The sequence below is a fragment of the Hydra vulgaris genome, chromosome 09, assembly GCF_038396675.1.
Source record: "Hydra vulgaris chromosome 09, alternate assembly HydraT2T_AEP".
Taxonomy (NCBI): domain Eukaryota; kingdom Metazoa; phylum Cnidaria; class Hydrozoa; order Anthoathecata; family Hydridae; genus Hydra; species Hydra vulgaris.
The window spans coordinates 31,387,501-31,413,525 of NC_088928.1; the positions used below are offsets into that span (position 1 = coordinate 31,387,501).

General features: G+C 29.3%; 1 protein-coding gene across 4 annotated transcripts in view; it reads left to right on the plus strand.

Annotated features, from left to right (window-relative positions):
• The window catches only part of LOC105844115 (uncharacterized), a 35,219-nt gene extending 10,426 nt beyond the window's left edge, over positions 1–24,793 (plus strand). For 2 of the 4 annotated variants that reach the window (XM_065805355.1, XM_065805354.1), the window contains exons 2-5: positions 581–652; positions 777–1,028; positions 1,159–1,281; positions 24,473–24,793. In XM_065805355.1, the coding sequence (XP_065661427.1) occupies positions 581–652; positions 777–1,028; positions 1,159–1,281; positions 24,473–24,630 (605 nt within the window). In that variant the 3' untranslated portion in view covers positions 24,631–24,793. Of the gene's footprint in view, positions 1–580; positions 653–776; positions 1,029–1,158; positions 1,282–24,472 lie in introns of those variants that run through there. The other 2 variants (XR_010640808.1, XR_010640807.1) reach the window with 1 other exon arrangement.
• Positions 24,794–26,025: the final 1,232 nt, after the last annotated feature.

Consider the following 26,025-nt stretch of genomic DNA (forward strand, 5'->3'; position numbering starts at 1 on the left):
TTCGTGCGTCAGTTCTATATCTGTAACACAATTGAATAATCTATTGTGTTATAGTATGTGTTTTTTTTGTAAATAAAGGTAACTTTAGCTTATATTAAACATCTTAAAGAAGCTAAACATGTGTGTAAGTAGACATATCATAAAATAAGCAATTCTTTATACGGTCTGCGGCTCACCGAGCAGAACACTACGTTGGGCTATTGTCAAAACAACGTCAAAATCGTTGGACCAACATTGCTCTAACATGTTGTGCTCCTTGGGTTGTTTATTAATAAATATTTGATCAACACAAGGCTAAACAGCTGAAATAGTGTCGTTTATGTGTACTGTATATGCTAAATGTGTAATTTGCAGTTGTTTTTCTTATTTCTAATCTGAAAGAAAGTAAAATTTTTTTTATGATTTTGTACTTTTTTATATAGTATTGGTTTTTTCAATTCTTCGATTACGATTACCGCATGGTGTAATATGTAAAATAACTTTATGTGTAGAGGCATGCAAATCACACCATTTCTAGGAAAGTCTAAAAATTTATTGTGCACTTTATGTAATAATTGTTATGATATCTTATCTAACATAGATTCGAAAGTGAACTTGGAACATGTAAAAGGAAAAAGAAATAAGCTTTTTGAGGAGGATTTCATATGCAGAGGTAATAGTTTAACTTTCGTTTTGAATTTTAATATAAAAACATCAAATGTTTAGTGGCTTAACTTTTCATTATTATTGTTCTCGCTAAAAAATTTAAAGCGTAGTATTGCTTGCTTATTTATTAGTGAGGGAAAGACAAGACAAAAGATTTATACCACCTTGTAATGAATCAATCGTACCTTTTCCAGATATACTTCAGCTTCAAAAATCTCTTTCCATGCCTAATCTGACTAAAGACTCTAGCTTAGTCGAAAACTACAAAAAAAATGATGGAAAATTCATCAATTCAATCTGTTCTTCTGAAATTTTAAACTGCCTTCAAATAAAACAATTCAGATCATTTGGAGCCCAAACTGATTGTAATCTAGTTCCAACAGGTAGTCATTACTGAACAAGAATTTCTAAATTGTAGTAAAAATGAAATGAAACGTTTATGTAAAAGTTCAATTTTAAAAGATAAATATTTAGATGATTGATAAATTAAGGATGATATAAATTTATTTACAGAAAAAGTTATTGTTGAAAAAAAGTCAGCCGACTGCGTTGGACTAGATTTTGGCACTGCAGGAATTTACATAAAAAATGTGGACGCAGATGAAGTTTTTTTTAAGCAAGGGTGTTTAGTTGCAGGTTAGAATGTATATTAACTGTGTACATATATAATATATTTATATATTATATATTATATATATATATATATATATATATATATATATATATATATATATATATATATATATATATATATATATATATATATATATATATATATATATATATATATATGAAGACCACACTGGAAAAATGATCAAGCTACATTTTTATTGTTTTGAGTAAATTAGATTTTAAACTTCAAAACATCATCGCTCACTTATTTGTTAAGCTTTTTTAATTTTCTCTTTTTTATTATTTACTTGAGCAAGATCTTTAATAAAAAAAAAAGTTTTGCTGTCAACATTACTTAGTAATAATGGTGTTGTTATTGTTTTACTGATGGCACACCTTTTTGATGCTTGATCGTTTTCCGTTTTACATTCTTTTTTTTTTCAAAAAATGTTTGTAAAATAGTAAATTACAATTTTAGCTGGTGCAGTGTAGAGTGTATCTATTGTTTGTCTAGAAGAATAGCTAATACAATAAATTGAAGGAAACTTAAACGTTATTAACTAGAAATAAGATGTGTTTTAGTAATTGTGATCAAGATTAGTTAAAAAATAAAAAGTTAATTGTTTTTAATCATCAGTGCCCAAGCTACTTCCTTCAGAACCTTCAATGATGTCTGTAGCTGAGGTTGAAAGGTTGTCAAATAATGCATGGTTTTCAGGTCGACAAAAGCGCTTGAGAACCTGGAGATCTTTATACTTTTCTTTGCTGATCGCCAGATCATTAGGGTAAAGCTGCATCAGCGTTGGAAGATTTCTAAGAATTGATCCCTTCTTCTGGGGTTTTGCTAATACAGCGGTTTTCATTGAGCCATTCCAATTATTTCTATATGACACCAATTTGGGATGCTGAGCCTCAAATAGGATTTCCTGCACTGGTCTTGTGAGAAAAGGACATGTCGCTTTAAAGTTTAGTTTCATGTGGTCAGTGAAGGTCAAAAACTGGTTGCGAGAAAACTGAGTAACATTGAATGGTGTTGGTTTAGCTCTAGCTTCTTCTAGGACTCTACACCAGTCTTCTGGCAACTCCACATCAGCCTTTTGGTTTACCAGGCCCATGTCTCTGTCACACTCCATGTAAGAGTGTCCTTTGATGGGGAAAGTCAGCTTGACAGTCTTGAAGCGCTTGTTGGTGTGGATCATTGTGTGGAAGAAACGGATGATTATGAAATTTTTATTCTGTCCAGCACACCCATCACAAAAAGCCTCAAGGTCAGTGACATTACTTGAAAGATGATTTATAAAAAAATGATACAACATTGATGCAACGTCATCTGCACCCTTTTTTCCTTTGGTTTCATCGTAGGTATATATGTATACATCATTTATGGACAGCACGTGAATGTTGAAAGGTACAAAAGTAAGTTGGCGACGGTAGTAGACGTCACTACACGTTTTGTTTGGTATAGGTAGATTTTTTTAATAATCAAATGATATTGCCTCAACCACTTCAGTTGCTTGAAACCGCTTTGCCTAAACCGCTTCAGTTGCGTGCCTCCGACTTTCTTGTGTAAAATGTATCAGCTTTGCGTAAGTGAAGTTCATGTTGTTTGGTCAATTTTTCTTTTTCCACACGTAGGACATCTACGTCTCCTTCATTCTTTAAGATATATTTTTCCACATTTCCTCTATTTTTAAAACTAACTCGTCACATGTCGCACAAGTGTCTTTCCTTGGGTATCCAAACCCTATATTAAAGTCCTTAACAAACAATCTGCGATAAGTTTCGTAAGTTATCTCTATGTCAGGATGTGTTTCTCGGAAGAGGGATGGATTTTGCTGACATTAAGTTCTGCTGAAAGATACAGCTTTCTAGTTTTGCCAAGCGCATAGTGAGAATGTCTTCCACGAAAGCTTAGTATGTGTGCTCGGATAGCTGCTGTCACATGGTCAGGAAGCCTGCGTGGCCTATTCTTATGTCTCCCTCTGGTATCTTAAGGAGGGCACCCTATTGTAAAAAAAGCTCATTTTTAAGTGTGAGTAATAGAAACGGATAAGTTGATTGGAGGGAAGGAGTGGTGTGTGGGTGGTAAGAGTTGCACATTTTTGTTTAACTGTTGTCCTGTTGTTACTAAATAAACAAATTTCTCGTGAATACAAGTTTTTTTGTCACAAATCAAAATTTTGATAACAAAAGAATCTCTTTCTCTGCCCTTCCCATTTAATTAAGAATAGTCCACACTTACTCAAAAAAACAAAAAACATAATTAATCCTCCTAGTGGTAGTGCTACTATAGGCTATAAGTTAGTGAATATCTTTCCATAAACAGTCAGCCTTTATGACTACAGTTAGTCTAAGTTGTGCTTAATAGTTAGTTAGTCTAAGCTCTGCAGTTTATTAATTTAACTGTTATAAGTTGGTATTGCACTATCTGTATAGTACAGGTTGCTAGACAGTGTGAAAAAGGTGTAATACACAAACATCAACTCGAAAAAGAGGTTCTACTGGATGTTTAGCCATAGTACAAAAAAAAAACAGTCAACTGGTATTATTGCAGTCTACAGCTAATCTAAGTAATAATTTATGAGTAATAATCTAAGTAATAAGCAATTTATGATATTTTTGCAATACAAAATAAAGTGTGACTACATCTAGTAACTGATTGTTATAATATTTTAATTTAGCAGTACCAGATCTAGTCATGATTAACTTTGTAATACAGAAATAGCTATATGTATAGATGCCTTTTCAACAATTTATAATTATGATAATATAAACTATTATAATAATTATCACAATTATACATTTTTTAAATAGGCATACTTTGTGTAATAATTATATTTTGCTACTTACCTGTTGAGGTTAAGGCTTTTTTGATGGTTTGTACTCTTTTGTTTGTAATGCCAAACAAGGCAATAAAGGCTTTGAAGCAGACTTTCTGTTCTACATAGGTTCCACCATGCAGAACTCGTACATGATAAGAATAGCTAAATTCATGGAACTGGGTTTCCCCTTCACGATGAGTAGGTCTTCTCTTCAACACTTTCTTTGTCATAATAAGAGAAGATAGGAATGAGTCTTGTTCGTCTTTTGAAGGATAAGTATTGAATGCATTAATAAGAGCTGCTCTGTCTTCAAGATTTGTTTTTTCGAAGCACTGCAAAAATGTGCACTGGCAGTTATTGCCAATTGTGTAGTTTGAAAGTCGAGCTTTTTTCGCCTTATCTTTTTTAGAACCTAACGATTTTCTTTTCTTTGGCTTGTCCGCCAGTTGTGGAAAATCAGATGCATCCGCCATTTCAAAAGGTTTGTTTATAATTTTGTCGATTCTGATTGGTTTAGCGTTGTCACATGCTTTAAAGCGAGCAATGTGATCGTTCTTCCAGCGGACAGATAAACTTGAAAGCTAAATATCTGTGTAATTCGATTGGTTTTCTGGTTATATAGTCAATTATTATATAGTTTAGCTGCAGCCGAATATAACAGGGGCAAAAAACCAAAAAATGCAAAAATGCAGCTTGATCGTTTTTCCAGTGTGGTCTTTATATATATATATACAACCCTTGGAATTAGGAAAAATGAGGTCGGCAAAAATTATTTGATACAAAGGTCTTACCATAAAACATAGAAACGAGGTCAGCAATTTTTTGCCGACCTCAAACATTTTCAGGTCGGCATTGTCGAATGCCGATCCTAATTCCGAGGGTTATATATATATATATATATATATATATATATATATATATATATATATATATATATATATATATATATATATATATATATATATATATATATATATATATATATATATATATATATATATATATATATATATATACAGCTATGCTCAAATGTATGGAGCACCCCTATATTTTATTTAAAATTCAAAAGTAATGAACAAATAGTAAATGTGAATGTGTTTATTTGATACAAATTATTTCAATTCAACAATATTATTTAATATAATTAATATTTTGTAGCACCTCCCTTTGCCTTGATCACCGCACGTAGTCTTTTGGGCATGCTGTCCACAAGATCCTTACATACATTCGCTGGTATTTTTTCCCATTCATCCAGAATTTTCGCTTTAAATTCTTCTTTGGATTTACATCTGTAAATTGACAACTTCCTCTTCAAAATAGACCACAAATTTTCTATGGGTGACAAATCTGGACACTGGGGGGGCCACGTAATGAGGGGAACTTCATTTGTTGAAAACCAGTCCAAACTTTTTTTTGCCTTGTGGCAAGGAGCGTTATCTTGTTGAAAATAATATTGAGGGACATCTTCGTCAAATAATTTCAATATTGATGGCTCCAAAACTTCATTTAGCATGGTAATGTAGCGCTCTGCATTCATCCTACCCTCACATAAAAATATTTCACCTACGCCACTGGAGGCCATGCAACCCCAGATCATTGTGCCACCACCGCCAAATTTGACTGTAGGGATGATACATTCCGGCTCAAATGCTTCGCCTGGTCGTCGTCTTACAAAGGTGCCTCCAGGTTGCCCGAAAATCTAGGTCAAAAAAGTAAAGGAATACAAATTTGATATTATAAATTTCAACATGTAAAATTTCAGGTACTTAAAGGAATATTTTCGAAATGATATTTTATTTTTATTTTTTGGTTACACCGTAAGTCATAATGATGCCTTACCTCTATATTTGATTCGTCTGACCAAATAATTTTGGCCCAATCTTCTGATGACCAATTTTGGTGCTGTTTAGCCCATTCTAAACGAAGTTTCTTATGGTGCTCAGTCAGCAATGGTTTTCGGCGAGCCCTTCTTCCATGTAAATTACCTTCTTTTAAGTATCTTCTAACACTTGGAGCAGAAATTTGAATTTTTCTGTGCTCCCACAGATCGCTAACCAAGTCTTTAGAAGATTTGGTCCGATTTCGAAGTGAAATCCTGTTGAGGAAACGATGGTTTCTAGGAGAAAGTATACGTTTTCTTCCCGTTTTTGGTCTATTTTCGTATGAACCAGTTTCACTAAATCTATTTATAGCATTTTGCACTGCTTTCATTGAGCATTTCATAATTTTTGAAATTTCCACTTGGGAATGTCCTTGTTTATGGAGTATCACAATTTGGCTTCTTTCACTCACAGAAAGTTCGCGTGTTTTACTCATAATGAAAATAAATAAAGAACGATAAAAAAAATCACTACTTTTAAACAATAGATAATGAGCGGCTGACAATAGTTACGTTTAAGATAAGAATGAAATGAATATCTTAATTCGACAGAATTTATACTAAGTGAGTATGTAGACAAGTTAAGACAAGTCTAATCATGCCCAGACAAGCAAATTCAACATGCATTAAATGATTTACTAATGCTTAAACGTAAAAAACAAATAAAATACCATTTTAAAAAAAATTCATCATGTATATCTCATTTTTTAAACACAAATATATTTAAACAAATAGGTGCTCCATACATTTGAGCATAGCTGTATATATATATATATATACAGGGCTTGTGATAAAGAAAATCGTCAAGCGTGTTATATCGCGCTCGTAAAATTAGAATACGTTTTCATCGAGCGTGGTTATGTGCGCTCGAAATAACGTCGTCGAGCGCGATCATGAAAATTGCTGAAGGCGATGCTCATAAAAAGCTTTTTATTTTTTTATATCTTTTTTTATTTGTTACATAATTCTTTCGTCAAAAATGTTTGAATTAGTATCACACTCATGAATCTACTTCAACGAAGTAGATTTTTATACTTCCAAACTTCTTGTATATTGTCAGATCGCGATTTTATTTTTAACTATTTATGTTATAAAAAAATAATATCAAACAAAAACGCAACTTCTTATTGATTTTGTATTAAAGTATAATTTAGTGACTTATTAGTTATAGTTTTTATTCGTTGTTTTGATATATGTATTTTAAAATGTTACGCTGTAAACTTAATTAACGGTTAATGGTTTTTATATTTCTTGACATTTTTTATTCAAATTAATTATTTAATTTTTTTCTAAAATTTCTTTTTTAAATTACGTTTTTTTTATCTTAAAAAATAACACAAGAATAATTTGAAATAATAATAAATTAGAATAATAACTTTCCATTTAATAAATGTTGACGTCATTACTTTGTTTCCTTTTCGAATGCGATTGCGAACATTCTAAACAACAGAATCGTTTTAAATTTGAGTTAAAATAAATAGTAGTTAATAAAAAAACCTTTACTATAAACAAAAACTAATTTTAAAAATTACTGTATTATTAATATTTATTTTGATTATAAACGATGTGTGGAATATTACAAACAATAAATCAAATAAATCTTACTTGATATTTTCACAAGATTAAAAATACTCTGCAGTTTCAATTTTCTTATAGTGGTTTTCTAATTTTCTATTCTTATTTTATTTACACATTTTTGTATTCACATTGCGTTTCCACGTGCACATTCCATAATTGAAATTAGTGACTATTAACGACTTCAAACTGCTCATTCATTATGTTAATGCAAAAGAGAACGACGTAGTGCTTTTTATATTTTGTATTAGTGCCATGATAATAGAATTTTTAATAAAAAATTCTTTAATAAAAAATCTTTTTTAAATATTTTATGAAAATAAAAAAATAATCCCTATTGGACAAGCGTTATTTTATACGCTCGTTATAAGCTGAACGAGCGTTGTTTATCGCGCCTAGAAAGTTTGAAAATACCGTTTACGGGCGCGTTTTACGAGCGGAGCGCGATCGCGCTCGCTTCATCACAAGCCCTGTATATACATATATATATATATATATATATATATATATATATATATATATATATATATATATATATATATATATATATATATATATATATATATATATATATATATTAAAGTAACATATTTTTTTGTCAAACTAAAACGATTAAGGTATCTTTAACATTTTAACTTTTTTTATATTTCTTGATTTTCTTGAATGTTTAAAAACTATTTAAAAAATGCTAATCAAGTGTCCGAAGTCACCCCATCATCATCTTACTTATGCATGCTTTGGGCATGTATAGGGAAGATGATGATATGGTAATGATATAAAAAGTATTAGCATTTCTGTCATTAAATCCATCGTCATCAAGGTTATATGTAGTCTCAATCGTTGAAATTTGTAATCACTGTTAGATGAATCTTTTGATTCATCTAACAGTGATTTTTGAAGGATTGCTTTCTCAGAGTTTTTTCCCTGTATAATTTTTTCTTGAATAAATTTTTTGTAAGCTTCTTCGCTATTTCTACTTTTTTTGCAGTTACAAGTGCCTCTTTTTATGGGGTATCTGTGGCTACTATAGATTTACCCTTATGCCGTCCTCAGTTATTAGTCTTTGACTTCTGTGGAGCAGTTTTAGGATACTGATGAATTTATTGTGGGGTTATATGTGTATCATTAGAGACGCTTTGATAAAGTTGAGACTTCATTGTTACAAGATAGTTTTGGAAAATTAGAAAGAGTTGATGTTATCCTCATGTTATGACTAAGGTGAGTTTTCTACTCATCCGTTTTTTCATAGGAACGGAAAAGGGAAAAAAAAATAACCATGTGGGCATGCGTAGTATAAGTTTAAACTTGTTTGAAGGAAAACTATGCATGCTCATGTGATTATTTTTCCCTTCCCTTTTTCGTTCCCGTCGAAAATGAAAACTAATTGTAACATTATGAGATAAGAAACTCGGTTGTGTTTCAATATGAGTACTATTAGCAGTTGTATTTACTTGTATCTGTTCAACATTATCCTCATCACCCAATGGAGGTATTGCAAGCCGTTGACCAATCATTGAAAATGATACACATTGATCAACTCTGTTATGAGATGTTATAGAGCTATTTGATTGAGAAGTTTCTGGCCCATCTATCACATAAGATGATAATTAATTTTAATCCATAAAAAAAGTTTCATCAAAAGGCTGAATACTAGTGCATCTAAATCCAGATTTCATATTGTAGGAGTAGCAGTTCCATCCCAAGCTTGGAGACAATTTTGCGGGATATCATAAATGTTAAAAGTTTGCCCATAAAATGAAGAGTGTGATAAAATCCATGAATCCAGACCACTATTGTAAAAATGCTTAAATAGTCCAATACAGTTCTGTCTAATGGTTGAAGTTTATTTTATGTATTTGGTGGCAGCATAAGGAAGACAGTTCCATTTTCCTTGTTGTAATTTAGTCTGCCTATAGATAAATGGGGCTCAAGGCTGTCAATGATTAATAAGTCCTTGTTTAGTGCAGAACAACGGACATTCTGAAAAATATATTCTAACACCTTAACAAAATTCTCACTTATCATCCAGCCAAAAGGGTTAACCAAACCAAGTCCTGTAGAGTCTGGAATACCTTGCATCATATTCCTTTATTCAAAGTGGTGGCGAAGAAAAATCCAAGCAGATGGTAAGGCATGACTAGCCGCACTTATGGTTCCCGTAAAATCAACCAAATTGGTGCTGCCATTTCTGAGCTATAACGTTAGAAACACGCTGCACTATGGTTACCCCTAATTTCATCCCGATTGTAAATTTGGGATGGTGTGAAAATGTATTGTGTACTTACTACACAATCATGAAGTTTATTTAAAAAAAAGGCTACTATAACTCTAATGAAACTGGTCATTCAAGAGAGACTCGTAGCTTCAAGAGATCGTATTGATAAGCTAGGATGGCGTCTCATGAATGACGAGAACCAATCAGGTCCTACAGAATTCTATTCCTTTCATTTTCGTCGATACTTTATACAATTTCTCTCCACATATTCAAAGGCTAAACGCCTTGTAGCTTTTGGTGTTAGACCATTGAACATTGATGAGTATTTAGTTAAATACTTAGCTAGCGAAGCTTTCATAAACGGAGAAAAAACTTAACTTTTCTTGAAATTAGTTGCTCCACCCACAGTTATTAAATTAATATTCTGATGTTTTTTTTTTTTTAATATGGCGGAAGAGTCATGATTTGCTAACACCGTGTTTAGCAGCACTTTTTCTTATACTCAAATTATTTGTTTTACGGCTTCCCTTAACTTTTCAGGTGAGAATGTATGCTTGGTTTTTCTCTTATAGTTTCTGGTCATCTTTTGATTAGCTGTGATAAAAATAATAATAAAACATAAAATTTGTTAAAAGTGTCAAACTCTTTTTTGTTTATTCTAGTAACTACTACTCTTTAGTTTTGCACAACAGCTTTTATATACTTTATATTAACTCGAGAATTCCTTCGTGCGTAACTAATCTACAAGGGAACTATGGTGTTGCAACCGTTAATGATTATGCAAATAGAAATTTCCAAAACTTTAATAATTGTTCAAATTATCCGAAATAAGAGATGTATTGAAAAAATCAAGAGAATCATTATAAACTCATTTATAGATCACAAATACTTACATTCCTAAACGTTCTCAGGTAACCTTTTGTTCTAAAAATAAATTGCACAAACTCTTGCAGAGTTTTTAACTGGAAACTGTCACCTAACTATTTTAAAACTAAGAGTGTATGTCTACCAACATATCGACCATATACATCATTGTCCTAATATTAACATTGTAGAAAATTTCATAGTGTCCATTCTCTCCCTGTGTTCAAAGTCTCTTCGGTCTCCCCTATATTTAAAAGCATGTTATGTTGAGTGAATTATGCAAGAGGTTATTTTCGTATTAAAACCTAATTGCTGCTTAACTGCTGTACACCGTTTCTACAGCTATAAGAAATTTTAAACATAAAAGTATCAACATTTCACTATGTGTTACTTTATTGTATTTACTTTTTAATTTTAGATTTGTTTTACAAAGTTTTTTTGCAAATTACATTGCACAAACATATTGGCACTCACGAATTCTCAATATTGCAAATATTGTTAAATAGTAAAAAAAATAATAATGTAAAACTGCTACGTTACATATCAATACGAGCTGAAACTACGAGCTGAAATCATTATAGTCTTTAAAATCAAAATGCCTAAAGATTATAATTGAATAAAAGTGATTTATTGTAATGCGTTACTAAGTTTATTTTAAAAAAAAAAAAAACCTTTATTTATGCTAATATATTTTCTATTACAACAACAACAACAACAACAAGATATTTATTTTCCTTTTTTAAATCATACAATAATATTATAATAATTATAAGTATAATAATAATAATAAAAAATTTCATAACATGATTGTACTAAGTAAAAATAATTGCTTAATAAAAAAATAAAAAATATATATACATATATAAAAATGTTAAAAATATAATAATGAGTAAATTAATTATAAGTATTTAATAATAATAACTGAATGATTGATAAGGATGGTGTCACTCAAACAGAATTCTGATCAAAGGAGTGACATCAGTTTTTAAATATAATATGATAAATAATAAGCATACACACATAAACAAAGTAAACATACAAAAATCATACTTTGATGATAATAATAAAAAATAAACAAACAAGAAGTTAATGATAATAGTTGTAGTAATCATAATTAAAAAAATAAGAGTATATTTTATATATTTAGTGAAAATCATGTCAATAAGCCAGAATAAAATTGTTCTCAGAATTTTTTAAAATTGATTTTGTTTTAAATTAAGAAAAGTCGATAAAGGTGATTGGAGTTGTAGTTTTTTGAATTCATTCACTATACATGCAAGACTCTTGTTCCATTCACAAATGCACTAATAGACAACAGAATGCTTACCATAATTCTGAGTTTTAAATGATGGTACACTAAATTTTCCATTATATATGTTTTTAGTAGAGTATGTATGTATTATTCTACTTTCTGTAAAAAAGTCTGTTATAAAAGAGCGTAAATTTGTATTAAGAGAGTCAAAAACAAAAAGAAGATTAGCAAATTTTACAAGCGCTGGAAAGGTAGGAATTTTTAGTTTTTTGAAAGATTCTGATGTTTCTGACATAAAAGGTTGGAAGTTTATTACTCTTATGGATTGATGTTGAGAGGACATCAATTTTTTGATATGATAGTTGCCATTTTGACCCCAAATTTGACAACAGTAACTAAGATGCGATAAAAATAATGCACAGTAAATATTCTTTAGTGTGAATTTATCGACATAATGACGAATTATTGAAAGTGCGCCGTTAGCTTGAGTTAGTTTTTTGCATAGCTCATCAATATGAAAATTCCACGAGAGATTGCAGTCAATCAAAAACTTTTGTAGGATATAACCGTTTATTATTAATTTGAATTTGAATTTTAGAATTGTTTTGATTGTGTTTTTTTCTAGAAGATCAAAAAAAGATTAGTTCAGTTTTTTTTGTGTTTAAACATATTAGGTTAGCATTAAACCAATACCTTTTAGATTCGAATTTATGTTTATACATAGAGAATTATACGATTTGTTGATATGCAATAGGTTTGCGTCATCAGCAAAAAGATTAATTGACAAGAAGCAAGTTGTTTATGTCATTAACATAAATTAAGAACAAAAGAGGACCAAGAACAGAACCTTGAGGAACACCGCACTCAACAGATTTATTAGACTTATAACCATTAATACTTACAAATTATTTCTGATCTGTAAGATAAGAGCGAAAACAGTCACTTACCACACCACGAATACCATAATGTTCTAATTTAGAAATCGAAATGTTATGATCAACGGTATCAAAAGCTTTTTGTAAATCTATAAAAATACCACAAACAAAATGACCAGTGTTGAGAGCTTTCCTGATTTTTTCAGTTATACTCATCAATGTATGGCAGGTAGAATGTTTTGAATGAAAACCAAATTGAAATTCATTTAAACAGTTAAAAGAGTTAAGAAATGAGTACACTCTAGAATACATAAGTTTTTCAAGAAGTTTACTAATGTTAGATAAAAGAGAAATAGGTCTGTAGTTAGTACATAAAAGTTTAGAGCCGTTTTTAAATATTGGAACAACACAAGATAATTTTAGAACATTCGGAAAAGTACCATTTACGAATGATATATTAAATAGTTTAGAAAGAATATTTGAAAATTCATAGTTAAAATCGATAAGAATATTTGTGGGAATGCTATTTGGGCCTATTGATTTTCTCGACTTCAAATTAGATATAAGAGATGCAACTTAGGAGTAGACTATGTAAATTTGGATATTTAAGATATTTTGTATAGTTTATGTAAGACGAATGGATATTGGATTTAAGTTTTTGTGCGACGTTTGTAAAAAAAGTGTTAAACTTTTCAGAGATAAGATTTGGTTCAGTTATATATGTTTCATTATCTTGTAAACAGTTGGGAGATGAGTGATTAGAGTTTTAGACATTTATTAAATTATTTATTCCTTTCCAAATTTGCGACGATTTTTTACATTTTCTGTAAAGTACTTTTTTAAATGCTTTTTTTTACTGAGCTTAATTAAGGTAATTATCATGTATTTATATTGTTTAAAAGCAGTTTTAAATTTGTTTATGTTCCTAATATCTTTTGATTTTAACATTTTTTTTTTTTTAAAAGATTACGTATTTAAATCGATTTTAAGATTCCCTTTGTAATCCAAGGTTTAAATCGACTCTTGAAGTTCTTAATACTAATTTTTTTAAGTGGGGCGTAGCGATTCAAAATCAAGGTTGTTTCAGAAATAAATGGTTGGAAACAAGAGTTAACATCACTGTTCTCTATAAGATTATCCTAATTAATTTTTAATAAATCTGATTTGAAGTTTATTTTATTAGAATTTTTAAAATTTCTGCGATATAAATTGTGATTGCATGGTATAAATAACTTATTAAAGTTAGGACAAATACAAAATTGAGGTGAGTGATCAGAAACTGAAGTTGTCAAATTTCCTGAAATAATTTCATTAGTTATTAAATTAGAAAAAATATTGTCAATGATTATAGCAGAGTGGTTAGTAAATTCTGGTTAGCAAAGTGATAAATGGGCGAATATTATAAAAAGAAAGCAAGTTTAAAAAATCAGACATTGCAGTGTCATTATTTGATTGTATCAGATCAATATTATAATCACCTAGTAAGAAAACCAATTTATTTTCAGCATTAATTTTTTGAAGTAGGACATACATGATAATTGTAAAATCGTTTATATCCATGCAAGGGTGTTTATAAATGCAACCAACAATAATATTAGATTTTTTAGAAAAAATTATTTCTACAAATGTTGATTCTAAATAATGTGGTGTATAAATCATTAAATCATCTCTTCATTTATATATTAGTTTTTTTGATAAGTATAATAATGTACCTCCACAAGAAGATTTAGTTGGTATGTGCTCAATGTTGTAGTTATCAATGAGGATTAGATGAATTGATTGTGTTCCTTTTTTTAATCGTGTTTCGGTTATACCAATACTGGAAAGTTCAAAACTCATTAACAATAGTAATTTGTTTAATTCCTCAAAGTGTTTTTGCAAAGATGATATGTTTAGATAAAATAGAGTGTTAATTTTGTCAAAGTTTAGTGAATAGAATTTATTTATATCATAATATTTGCAAACTATGTCTATTGACGCATGGATATCTTCATCTGAATCTAAAACATTAGATGAAACATAATCATTAATTTGATTAGAAACTTTATTTAAATGAGAAGATGGAAAGAGATTTATTGACGGAGCTAAATCATCAGTTATAAGAATTTTGTCAGAAGAAAATATTAATTTGAATTCGTTATCTGGTACATTTGTGAATGGAAAGACACTCTTTGTACAACTTACACAATGCCGCAGTGAGCGACTTAATCTAGAGATAATTATAAGTAAATAGCTATTTGAATAATAGTAGTAAAAAGCTAATAATATCAATAAGTAGGGTATAAAAAGTATTAACAATAACAATGATGAATGATAATGAAATAACAGTAAAACAAACAGGCAACTGAAAAATAATGATTATAACTTAATTAAACGAATAAAAAACTAATTATAAAATTCTAAACAACTCTAGTATGAATGTGCAAATAACGCACTCTATCCTAAATGTGCAAATAATGCACTTTACAGCGAAGTATGCATAATTATGTCTTTGCTACAATTAGGTCTCAAAATGCATATTTTTTCAATTAATGAAAAAAAAATTTAACTTATTTAAAAATTTTACCGAAAAAAAAAAATGTATTTGCATTTTTGGCTATATGTTCTTTATAATAAGTAAAGTATCATAAAAGTATCGAATTTCTTTATCTTTTAAAATTCAAATATATTGTCAACAAGCATGATTAAGTGCGCTCGTTACAATGTTTTAAAGAGTCGGGTTGTTGCCAACTTGTGATACTAAAGGTTGCTCTAGAGCAATCTTTAGTATCACAAGTTGGCGACAAATTGGCTTCTTAAAAGTCTTTTATTTGTGATACAGCATTTTTTCGTTGATTGGTTTTAAAGCAGCGCATGGACAACTTTAGATTTAATGCAAGTTATATTTTGGCTTTATATTGCTCTCGTTTGATCACTTTTTTTTAATCACAAACACATTTTTATCTTCTCGTTTTTTAAAATAACAAATCTCTACTTTAATTCTTTTCTCTAATTATTGCTTTGATCTATTGCATCATATTACTTTGATCTATTAGTAATATTACACTGTTAATTAAATAACAATGAGCAGTATCAGAATTTAATTAAATAACGATGAAGAATTTAATTAAATAACGATACTTAATTAAATAACGATGAACAGTATCAGAATTTCCTGATTTTTTTTTTCGTTTTGTTTAGTTAATAATTTGAATTGTATTCAACATGAATTCATATTTTATGTTTTTTTATTGTTAAAAAACTAATAGAAATTTTAGATTATTGTATAACATAAGATATTATTTAATTGTTTCTTAAAAACTATTCAAACAAATGCTTGATAAAAAAGGTTTTCATAAATTAAATTAAATTAACTTTATACTATTAAATTTACTAACAATTAAATCTACTTATTCAACAACGAATTTAAACAATTTATATTATACTTATTTTAGTTGCTGGCAATGTGTTATCCCAACGGATAACACATTGCCAGCAACTGTAAGGAGTGATTGCTCTGTGCATACGCACACGTATGCACACACATACACACATATACACACATACACACATATACTCAACACATATACACACAGAGACTCAACACTAGAAAAATGATTCAAAAAAAATTATTTTAATTGTGCAGTTTCTTGCAGAACAGAATGTAGCACTTTGTTGCACTGTCGATTAACCGTTTCAACCAAACAATAGAAAAATTTTGAGATTAGATTGTTTGGAAAGTACAATTAATGCCTAGAAGATCATTTACGACGTATAAAAAAAAGAAAAAAGAAATTCATGATTATTACTTAGCAAACAATTTAAAATGGAGAAATCAATCTGATCGGTGTTTTAACACTTTGAAACATTATTTATAATTTTTTTCAAGGCAAAAAATTTTAAATAATATTCAAATTTTGAAATATTATTCCACCATTTTGGACTGCACACCTGATGTTGGTCAACAAGAGCAAGTGATTGTTATTTACGAATATGAAAACTTGGAACAATAGAAATCAATGAATATTTTACGGAATTCCTACCTACTAATAACAGCACTGGTTCAGAATTCGCAGAAGCATGCTTACAAAAGCTTGAAACCCTGAATTTAAATTTTCAGAACTGCAGAGGCCAATAATATGATAACAGAGTAAATATGAAAGGCTGCAGTTGTAGTGTAAAAAAATGTATACTTGAACTCAACCCGAAATCATTTTATGTGCCATTTGGATGTCTCACAGTTTCAATCTAATTCTTGGAGAGATGGCAAAATCTTCAGTGGTTGTAATGACGTCTTTTGGATGTCTTTGCAATGGCGTATTTGCATCATATTTGCTTTTTGTTTGGTGCTTCAACACAGCAATGGCAGGTTTTTAAAACCTATTTTCAATAAACAATATAAAAGTAGTAGCCTAATAAACCCTATTTCAGATAAACATTGGGATTTCAGAACTGATAGTGTGAAAGCTGTTGGTTATCAAATATTAGGTGTGCATGATGCATTGGTGGAAATGGCTAAAAATCCAAAAGCAAGGACCAAAAGCAAGGACCAAAATAACTGGACTGATAAAACAAATCAAAAACTTTCTATTTTTGGTTACTTTAGATGATGAGTTTTAGATAATGAAACCTTCGTGTAATGTTGATATGATTTTTCATGTAGATAATGCTAACTTTGTGTAATGTTGTAGTGAAAAATATTCCTCGAACTCTTAAATATGTTTTTTATTGAAAAGTAGCTTAGTACAAAAAGTTTTTTAGATTTTCGGGCTTCTAATAATAGTTTCTTATAAACTGGTTTCTTATAAAAAGCTAAACAAAAAACGTGCATGTTTTTACTATAACTACAAGTTTCTAGCAATTGGAACGTCACTTTGGTCTTTTTGTATTTCTGCACAATATCAAAAAAGTTTCAGAGTTAAACCAAAATTATTTGATGAAATGTTGTGATTTAATATTGTGCTGACATATACATCTGGTTTAGACATTGATCTGAAAGATTTACGCAATGAGTTACTTAATGTTTTATTTACGATCATGGTTTAAATAATGCTATTCGCAAACGCCGCTTCATATACCTTTCATATGCCAAGGTAATATTAATCAAAATCTTTTTGAGAACGACTATGATGCATGAACCCCTTAACAGTCTGACAATAATATCTATCGAACGAGATATAGCCCAGCTTTTGAATTATTTAAAACTAATTCAAAATTTTGCTGCCATCAAAGCTTTGAATTCAAATTTGAAATTGAAAAGTTGATTATTGTTGAAGATTTATGAAATCTGCATAAATGCGTAATTTTCTGCTGTGAAAAATTCAATTTCTGCGAAGTATTGGACATTCAATTTAGCGAAAAGTATTAAGAATTACAATTAAATTAATAATTTTTTGTCTCAATTTCAAGAACTTCTCCGGTGAGGGGGGGATCAGTCTCCACCCAAAATCCCCTCTTGGGCCTTTTTTCCCTTGATATACTACTTTGCGCTTGGCTAGTGGTTCATTTTTTTTTTTTTTTTATTAGGCCACCAAGTTCACTTTACCTTTGGTCTTTCATTACCTAAAACGGGTCTGACTGTGGATTATCAAATCCAAGGTCACCAAATATTTTACTGTAGTCTAGTTAATGTACAATTTTTTTTACCAGTATTAACAGCAGTTGTATCTGTTATAATCATTTTAATACAGTTCTATAAATCAAGCAGGTCAATAATTTCCACCAATCCATTAAAAATAGTTTCTGGTTTACCATCTTTTAAGACAAGGACTAACTTTGTTTCTTTTGTTGTATTTTTTAGAACCACTACTATATTTTCCATCAAAATAAAGACATTGATTTTTTTAATATGATATTTATAGGGTTTTTTCTTCTCCCATAGTTGCTTCGTATATTGATGACTAAAAACTGTCTACATCTAATTTAACATCTTTAACAAAAATTGCATACTGCAGCGACTTTTCTTGAAGACAACTTTGCAACTGTTGATAATTTCACAACTAATGAAGTTTTACAATTCCTCATCTTTCTAGAGTTTGTATAATGTATTGGTGAGTTGAAACATTCATCCCCACTAGTTTCAATTACTAGGTTTCAACCTGCTCGTTCTTGTGTTTCTTTATGCATATAATAAAAAAAAAATTTCTTTACTTGTTTATCACATTTGCTACAATTCTTTCTGTTCTTTTTTTTTTAAAGCAAATTATTTTGATTTAGTTTAACTTTGACTTTTCTAAACACACAATTAATTTGAATCTTCTTATTACTGTAACTTCAGATGGCATTTTGATTTCAGATTGACGATCTTTTTAAACTGTTTAAATTATCAATTTTTTAATATATTTTTTTAATACAGTCTTTAAGGTTTCTAGTTACATTATGAAATCTATTTTTTTCTATTCATTGTCCAATTTATTATATTATTATTTGCTTATTTTTGTTTATTAAATGCTTAGATTGCTTATATGGTTTAAAAAAAAGTGTTAATAAAAATGTTAATCAAATTATTTCATTGTATTGAAAAAAGACAAATCGCAGCAAAGATTTTATAGTAGAATTTCAGTGGACCTTTACAGGCATTTTGAGTGGTTCACTATAGTTTCGTTCATCTTTTTTTTTTTTCTTTTTTCTCTCTCCTGCTTTTATGTTAGTTTTCTTTTTTTATTGTTTTCTTTTCTTTCTGTGTTTTATTTACTAGTTTTCTTTTTTTTTTCTTTTTTTTTTAGACCTCACTCTATTGACAAGTTTTAAACTGTATGAATGACACCTAACCTTACTTATATAAATAAGGTTAGGTGTTTATATAAATAAGGTTAGGTGTCACTCGTATAGTTAAAACTTGTCAATAGAGTGAGTTATAATTATGTGAGCTTTTAACATATTATTGTAAATTTTTCATATTCTATGTGTAATAAATGAAAAAAAAATTAAGTGATGAAGATTACGAAAATGAAAATGGTTTACTTATAATCTTCAATGAAAATGATGATGATAATTTGTCTTTTCTGGTACATCAGCAAATGTTACCATTAATTAAAAAAGTTCGTAAAGTGGTCAAAATATTTCAAACTTCGTCTACAAAAAATGACAAAATAGTACAAAAATATATAAAAAAAGAATTCGGGAAAGAAATGTCTCCGGTTTTACACCCAGGAACACTAAGATTAAATCTGCAGATTACAAAGTTACAGCTTGTCTGCCTATAGGCAGCAACTTTGTAATCTGCAGATTTAATCTTAGATATATTCAATTTATGATGAAATCAATAACTGACCATCCATGCTCATTAAGTTATGAATTGAAAGCAACTTTAAAAGTAAATATTCTTGATAGAGGAGCAGAAATTTGAAGTGTTTTGCAATATTTACTTGATGCAAACTGAAATGAAGATCCAAGCAATGATGAAGTCAATAAAGATTATGAATTATTTTCCAATCATTACCAAAGCTGCAATTGCAAAAGTTATTGTTCTACAAATACAATCTGGGTGGGCCAACTTGCATTATGAAGCTGCAACTGTAGCAACAATATCTACTTCAGCCAACATTTCAAGTTCATATACAAATATAATATTCAATGTCTCTGACAAATATAATAAAATATCTCTGACTTTACAAGAAAAGTTGGAGAGGGCAGTATCAAAAAAAATTTGCACCAGATTACCTGAGACTGGAATTGCGAAAAACAAAAAAAGATCTCACACGCTCAATAAAAAAAGTAATGTCAGTTTTTGAGACAAATGGCATAAGTGGCAAATACTTGACTTTATTATTTTTTTATGCTTTATTATTTATATACTTTATTTATTATTATATAATTATTTGCTAAGTATTCAACCGACCAGTGTAGAATTGGAGAGAGCTTTTTCGGCAGCTGGCTTAGTCTGCACCAGAATTCAGTCAAGGATGGGAGATAATTCGCTCAACAATCTATGTTTTCTGAGGTCTTATATCAACAACCAACTGCAGAAAGAGTAGAACCTTAAAATTATATGTTCTCTTTCTTTTCTAATGATTAATATATAACTAACATTTTACTGAAATTTTTTTTATTTTATTTTTTATTCTTCAAATAAATAAGTTTTTTTTGCCAAACCATTTAATAATTAAGTTATTTATTCATTTGTATTCTTATAGGAAAAATAGTATTACCGGTATTTATAGCGGAATCCCGGTGTTACAAATTTTCAATATTGAAGTACTGGTACTCCCAACCCTAGTGTAAACAAACCAGCTCATCTTCTTGGCATATATGAACATCAATGAATACGACTTCTCTTGATACTAATTTTTTTTTATTAATTTAAAGAAATTTGATAGATTTTTTATTCTAGCATCTAGAGCTTTAATTAGAAACAATTAATTGTATTTAATTACAATCATAAAGTAACTTCAATTTTTAACAGCTTCTTTAATGTTACTTAAGTATAAAAAATATAGTGTTCAGAGTTGTGTTATTACATATTGACCATCATCTAAATTCATTTTTGTTAAACTGGGTTTCAATTAACAAATGCAAACCTAAGAATGGACGTATGAATGTAGATGATGGTCAATCTGTTAAAACGCAATTCTGGACACCATATTTTTTTATACTTACGTAACATTAAAGAAGCATTAAAGAAAGTGAACTTTAAAAGAAGCCATCAAAAAATTAAGTTACAGTTTAATTGTAATTAACAAAACAACAACAACAACAACAACAACGTGCTATTATTTTCCGTAAAACATTTTTACAATAGTATTATTAATAATAAAAGTAATAATAATAATAACAATAATACGTAATAATCAGTGACGTATCAAGGGGGTATGCATTCCTCCCCCACACAATATCTAAAAGTCCTAAAATATCTTAGAAATTGAGGACCTTTTTTAGGAGATGCAAATGTGGTACAAAATACAAAAATTTTTCAAGATAACCAACCCACCTCCCCCTCCCCCTCCATGCACCAAAAACTCCAGGATCTGTTATTGATAATAATATAAGATAACAAAATTAGTACAAATTATAGTAATAGTAATAATAAGTATGTTTACAATAATGACAATGAAAAAAAGAAAAAATATCTGTAATAATAAATATTATAATGGTAGTTATTAGCATAAAATTGTTTATAAGAATATGTTAATGATTTATTAGGATGGTGTCATACAGAAATCTGATCAAAGGAGTAACACTAATTTTTAAATATAATATAAGTAATAATAAGCAAAGACATACATTGATACACATGGACCGTAAACAAATAGAAAAAGCACATTGAACGTATGTTATTAAGCACATAAAACATAAAATAAAGCACATAGAACATATATTAAACATGTTGAAATCATAGTTAGCAGGTTATAGTAATAAAAAGAAGAAAAAATAAACAAAAAAAAGTATTGATGATTGTTGTAGTAATAACGAAAAGTAAATTCAAATAATATTTTAATAGTAAAGTTAATAATGTCTAAAAGTTAAAATAAAATGTTTTTCAGAACTTTATAAAATTGATTTTATTTAAGATGAGAAAGGTATTTTGGGTTGTAGTTTTTGGACTCATTCAAAATGCATACAAAGCTTCTGTTCCATTTACAGAAAGAAGAGTGGTATAGTGAATGTGATTTAACGGCTTGCAAATACTGGTCAAAACACACCAAATAAGCGACCTGGATGTCCTAGAATAAGTTCTGGTCGCGCTGATCATGTTCTATCTTGCCTTGCGACTCTGGGTCAATTCAAGGGCTCGACTGAACTGTCCAGCGATTGGTTTGAAGGAACAAGAACAAAAGCCTGCTCAAGTACAGTACAGAGACAGTTGATTGCAGGTGGCCTGAAATCGTATTGTCCAGCAAAGAAACCAATGCTGACCATGTTTCAGAGAAAAAGACGTCTGGATTTTGCAAGAGCACACAAGCACTGGACAGTAGATGACTAGAAAAGGGTGCATAATGTACAGTATTACTATGCAATCTTTCGACACGGCTAATTGAGTATGTTGTGAATATCTTTGTCCATGCGCCATTTTTATATGTTATTTTTATTCTCCATTTTGTTATTACTGCAGTACTGTACAGTATTATGACAGTAATGTTTTTGTTTTTTTGCACTTTTTTTTGTACAACATGCTTTTTATGCAAGGTCATCTTTTCCAATGAAAGCACATTAAGCATTTAGGCTACCAAGGCTCATGTCAGAAGTCGGGCTAACGAGAGACTGCTTCCAAATTGCATTGGTTTAACTGTTAAACACCCTGAAACCGTAATGATTTGGACCAGGACGTCTGTACGTGGTTAATAAAGGTACTACGGTCAACGCATGCTACCCAGTGCATCAGCTCTGTTCCAGCTGGTGACTTCATATTTCAAGGCGACAGTGCTCCTTGTCATCGCTCAAAGATGGTAAAAGCCTGGTTTCAACAACACAGTCACACTCAGATGCATGATTGGCCAGGCTAGTCACCAGATATAAACCCAATTGAAAATCTGTGGTGCATCTTGAAAAGGAACATCGGTAACACCAAGCCAACAGGCAGAGTCACTCTGATAGAGGCAATAATACGTGCCTGGCATCACACAGTCAAGTTGGAGACATTGCACACTTTGATTGAAAGCATGCCTCAATGTATCACTGGTGTAATGGCTGCAAAGGGTTATGCAACCAAATAATAATTTCGGACATGCTGTGATAGCGACAGGACGTTGTATGTGGAAAAATTCTTAATCAAGAACTCTTTAAGATTAATTTGCAACTATGAGCAGTACAATCAAGTATTGTTAAATGTCATTTATAATTTAAAAGACTATGATTTGAGCTAGTTTTATGTAAATAAAAAAAGTTTTTTGATGCTGTCCACTTTTTCACAGATCTGTATATCAGCACAGAAGTCACAGATGTATTCTGCGGCATGTGAATCTGTAATTAATCACAGGTTCAGCATGCATATTTAAATATGCATGCTGTTTCTTGGTCGTTATTCTTGGTTAATGCAGATTTTTTACTGTTTTGTTACCGCTTCTTTTTAATAACTTAGTATTTTACAGCATAACTTTTTTTGGTGTAATTTGTGTTCGTAATTCTGGCACTATTTTTGCAGTTTTAGTTTCTTTCTAATCTTTTTTTTTTTTTTTTTGCTACTTTGTTTCTGGCAATTGTTAAAAAAATTTTTTTATTATTAATTCAATAAATATTAAAAGCAATGGCTATTTAACAATTATTGCAACCAATAGCTTGTTTTCAAAATTAATATAGAACAAGCCACTCTCAATGACGTGTGTGAGCACACATGCTAAATAATTAGATCCTTGATCCTATAAAGTAACAAAAGTGTGAACTCATATTCTAAGAGTAATAATAGAGTGATAAAGAATTCAATAGGTGATTTTCTACTAATTTATTATTACTCTGTTCTATTAATAATATTATGCGCTCTATTTTGTAGAATACATTTAAAATTATTCATATACATGACCGTCCCAAAGAGATCTTAAAGGGAGTGACGTTTTTGGTTTTTGCCGATTACAGGTCCAGATTTCTCTACTAATTTTTGAATAAAGTTTTCGTTTGGGGGTTACACATGCTCCTACGCCCCCCTCCTAGGAATGGCCCTATATATATATTTATATATATATATATATATATATATATATATATATATATATATATATATATATATATATATATATATATATATATATATATATATTCTAAGTTTTGATGTTTGTTTCTATTTTAAGATTTTTTTAAATATTTATTTGTATATATTTGTAGGTGATGAAGTTATTTCCATAAATGGTAATTCAGTTATTGGACTAAATACATTTGAAGTGTTCTCCATATATATCAAGTCAAGTCTTGATGTCTTTTTAGAAGTCAGGAAAGGAGCCTTTTTATCCAAAGGTGTAGTTTTCAAAAATTCTGTTTTATAGTTATAATATTATTTTAAGCAAAAAGCTCTAAGTTCGATCCCCACCACGCCCCTGGTAGTACTGCGCTCAACTTGTTTCTCCATGCAGCAGCCTTGTTTGTCAAGGTTTATGTTTTAGAGTTAAAAAGGTGAGAGAGGGTTAAAACCATAATTAAAAAAAAAATAAAAAGTAACCTCCTTGACTGTAATGACCTACCTCGTCCTTGGGTAGGTGAACACCATCAATATACATCATGTATGTATGTATGTGTGTATATTTCAGTTATCAATAATATATGTCTACAAACTTGAAGTCTTTAATGTTTTATGTTTTACTTATATGTGGAAAAAAAATATATTTCTGCCTGTTTTTAACAACCTTTTTAAATTGAAGTTTTCTAATAAGTACTCACTAAGAAATAAAGATTTGCTAAATGAACCATTTTGTAGAGCAAAGGTTTATAAATTGTGTATTAATTATCGCGCATCTTTTTAATAAAATGGTTCTGACTATTTTTGATTCTTTTATTCGTTTTTCTGTTTTTAAAAATAAATTAAAAGATTTTATTCTTGCTATGGATGACATTTTAAGTTACTATTAATTTGAAATAAAACTTGGTTTATGAGATTTATAATAATATTTATATTAATAGATAAATTTTCTTTGATTTATAACTAATTTATAAAATTTTTCTTTATGGATTTTATTATAGATTTATTATTACAGTTTGTGAATATTATTATCACAGCTAAATGATTATTATTATTGATTTATTATTGCAGGTTTATTATTATGGTCATTCTTTAGATTTAGATTTTCAGTTTTTATAGTATGATTTATTGTACTATTCTTGTTTGTAAAGGTTCTGATGATAAGATCACTATGATCATCTTTCAGAAGCCTTGTTTGTTTGATCTTGTAAAATACAGTATTTATTTTACAACAAACGTAAACAGAAATAAATAAATATATATATATATATATATATATATATATATATATATATATATATATATATATATATATATATATATATATATTTATATACAGAAAAAGCATATAATAAACTTTTAATATAAAATGTTTGAATTCTATGCAACAAATGTTGGAATTTCAAATGATTAAAACGCAACTCTAATGTGAAGTTATCGTTAGAATATCGCACTAATAATCAAGGCAGCTTTACTTCTTACTCTGAAGGAAGTAAAACGATCTAGTGAAGTAATAGAAAAAGCACTAAAAGAAAAAATTGATTAATTGGTCAAACAAATTAATGAGTCAAGCCAACATCGGCTTCATAATTTGCAACTTTGTTTAAAGACAAAACAAGAGAAAACAGAGAAAAATTGAGAGAAAACAACAACGGTAGCAATTAGTATGTTTATTGATACTCAAAATATTTGAAGTCGTGAGTTA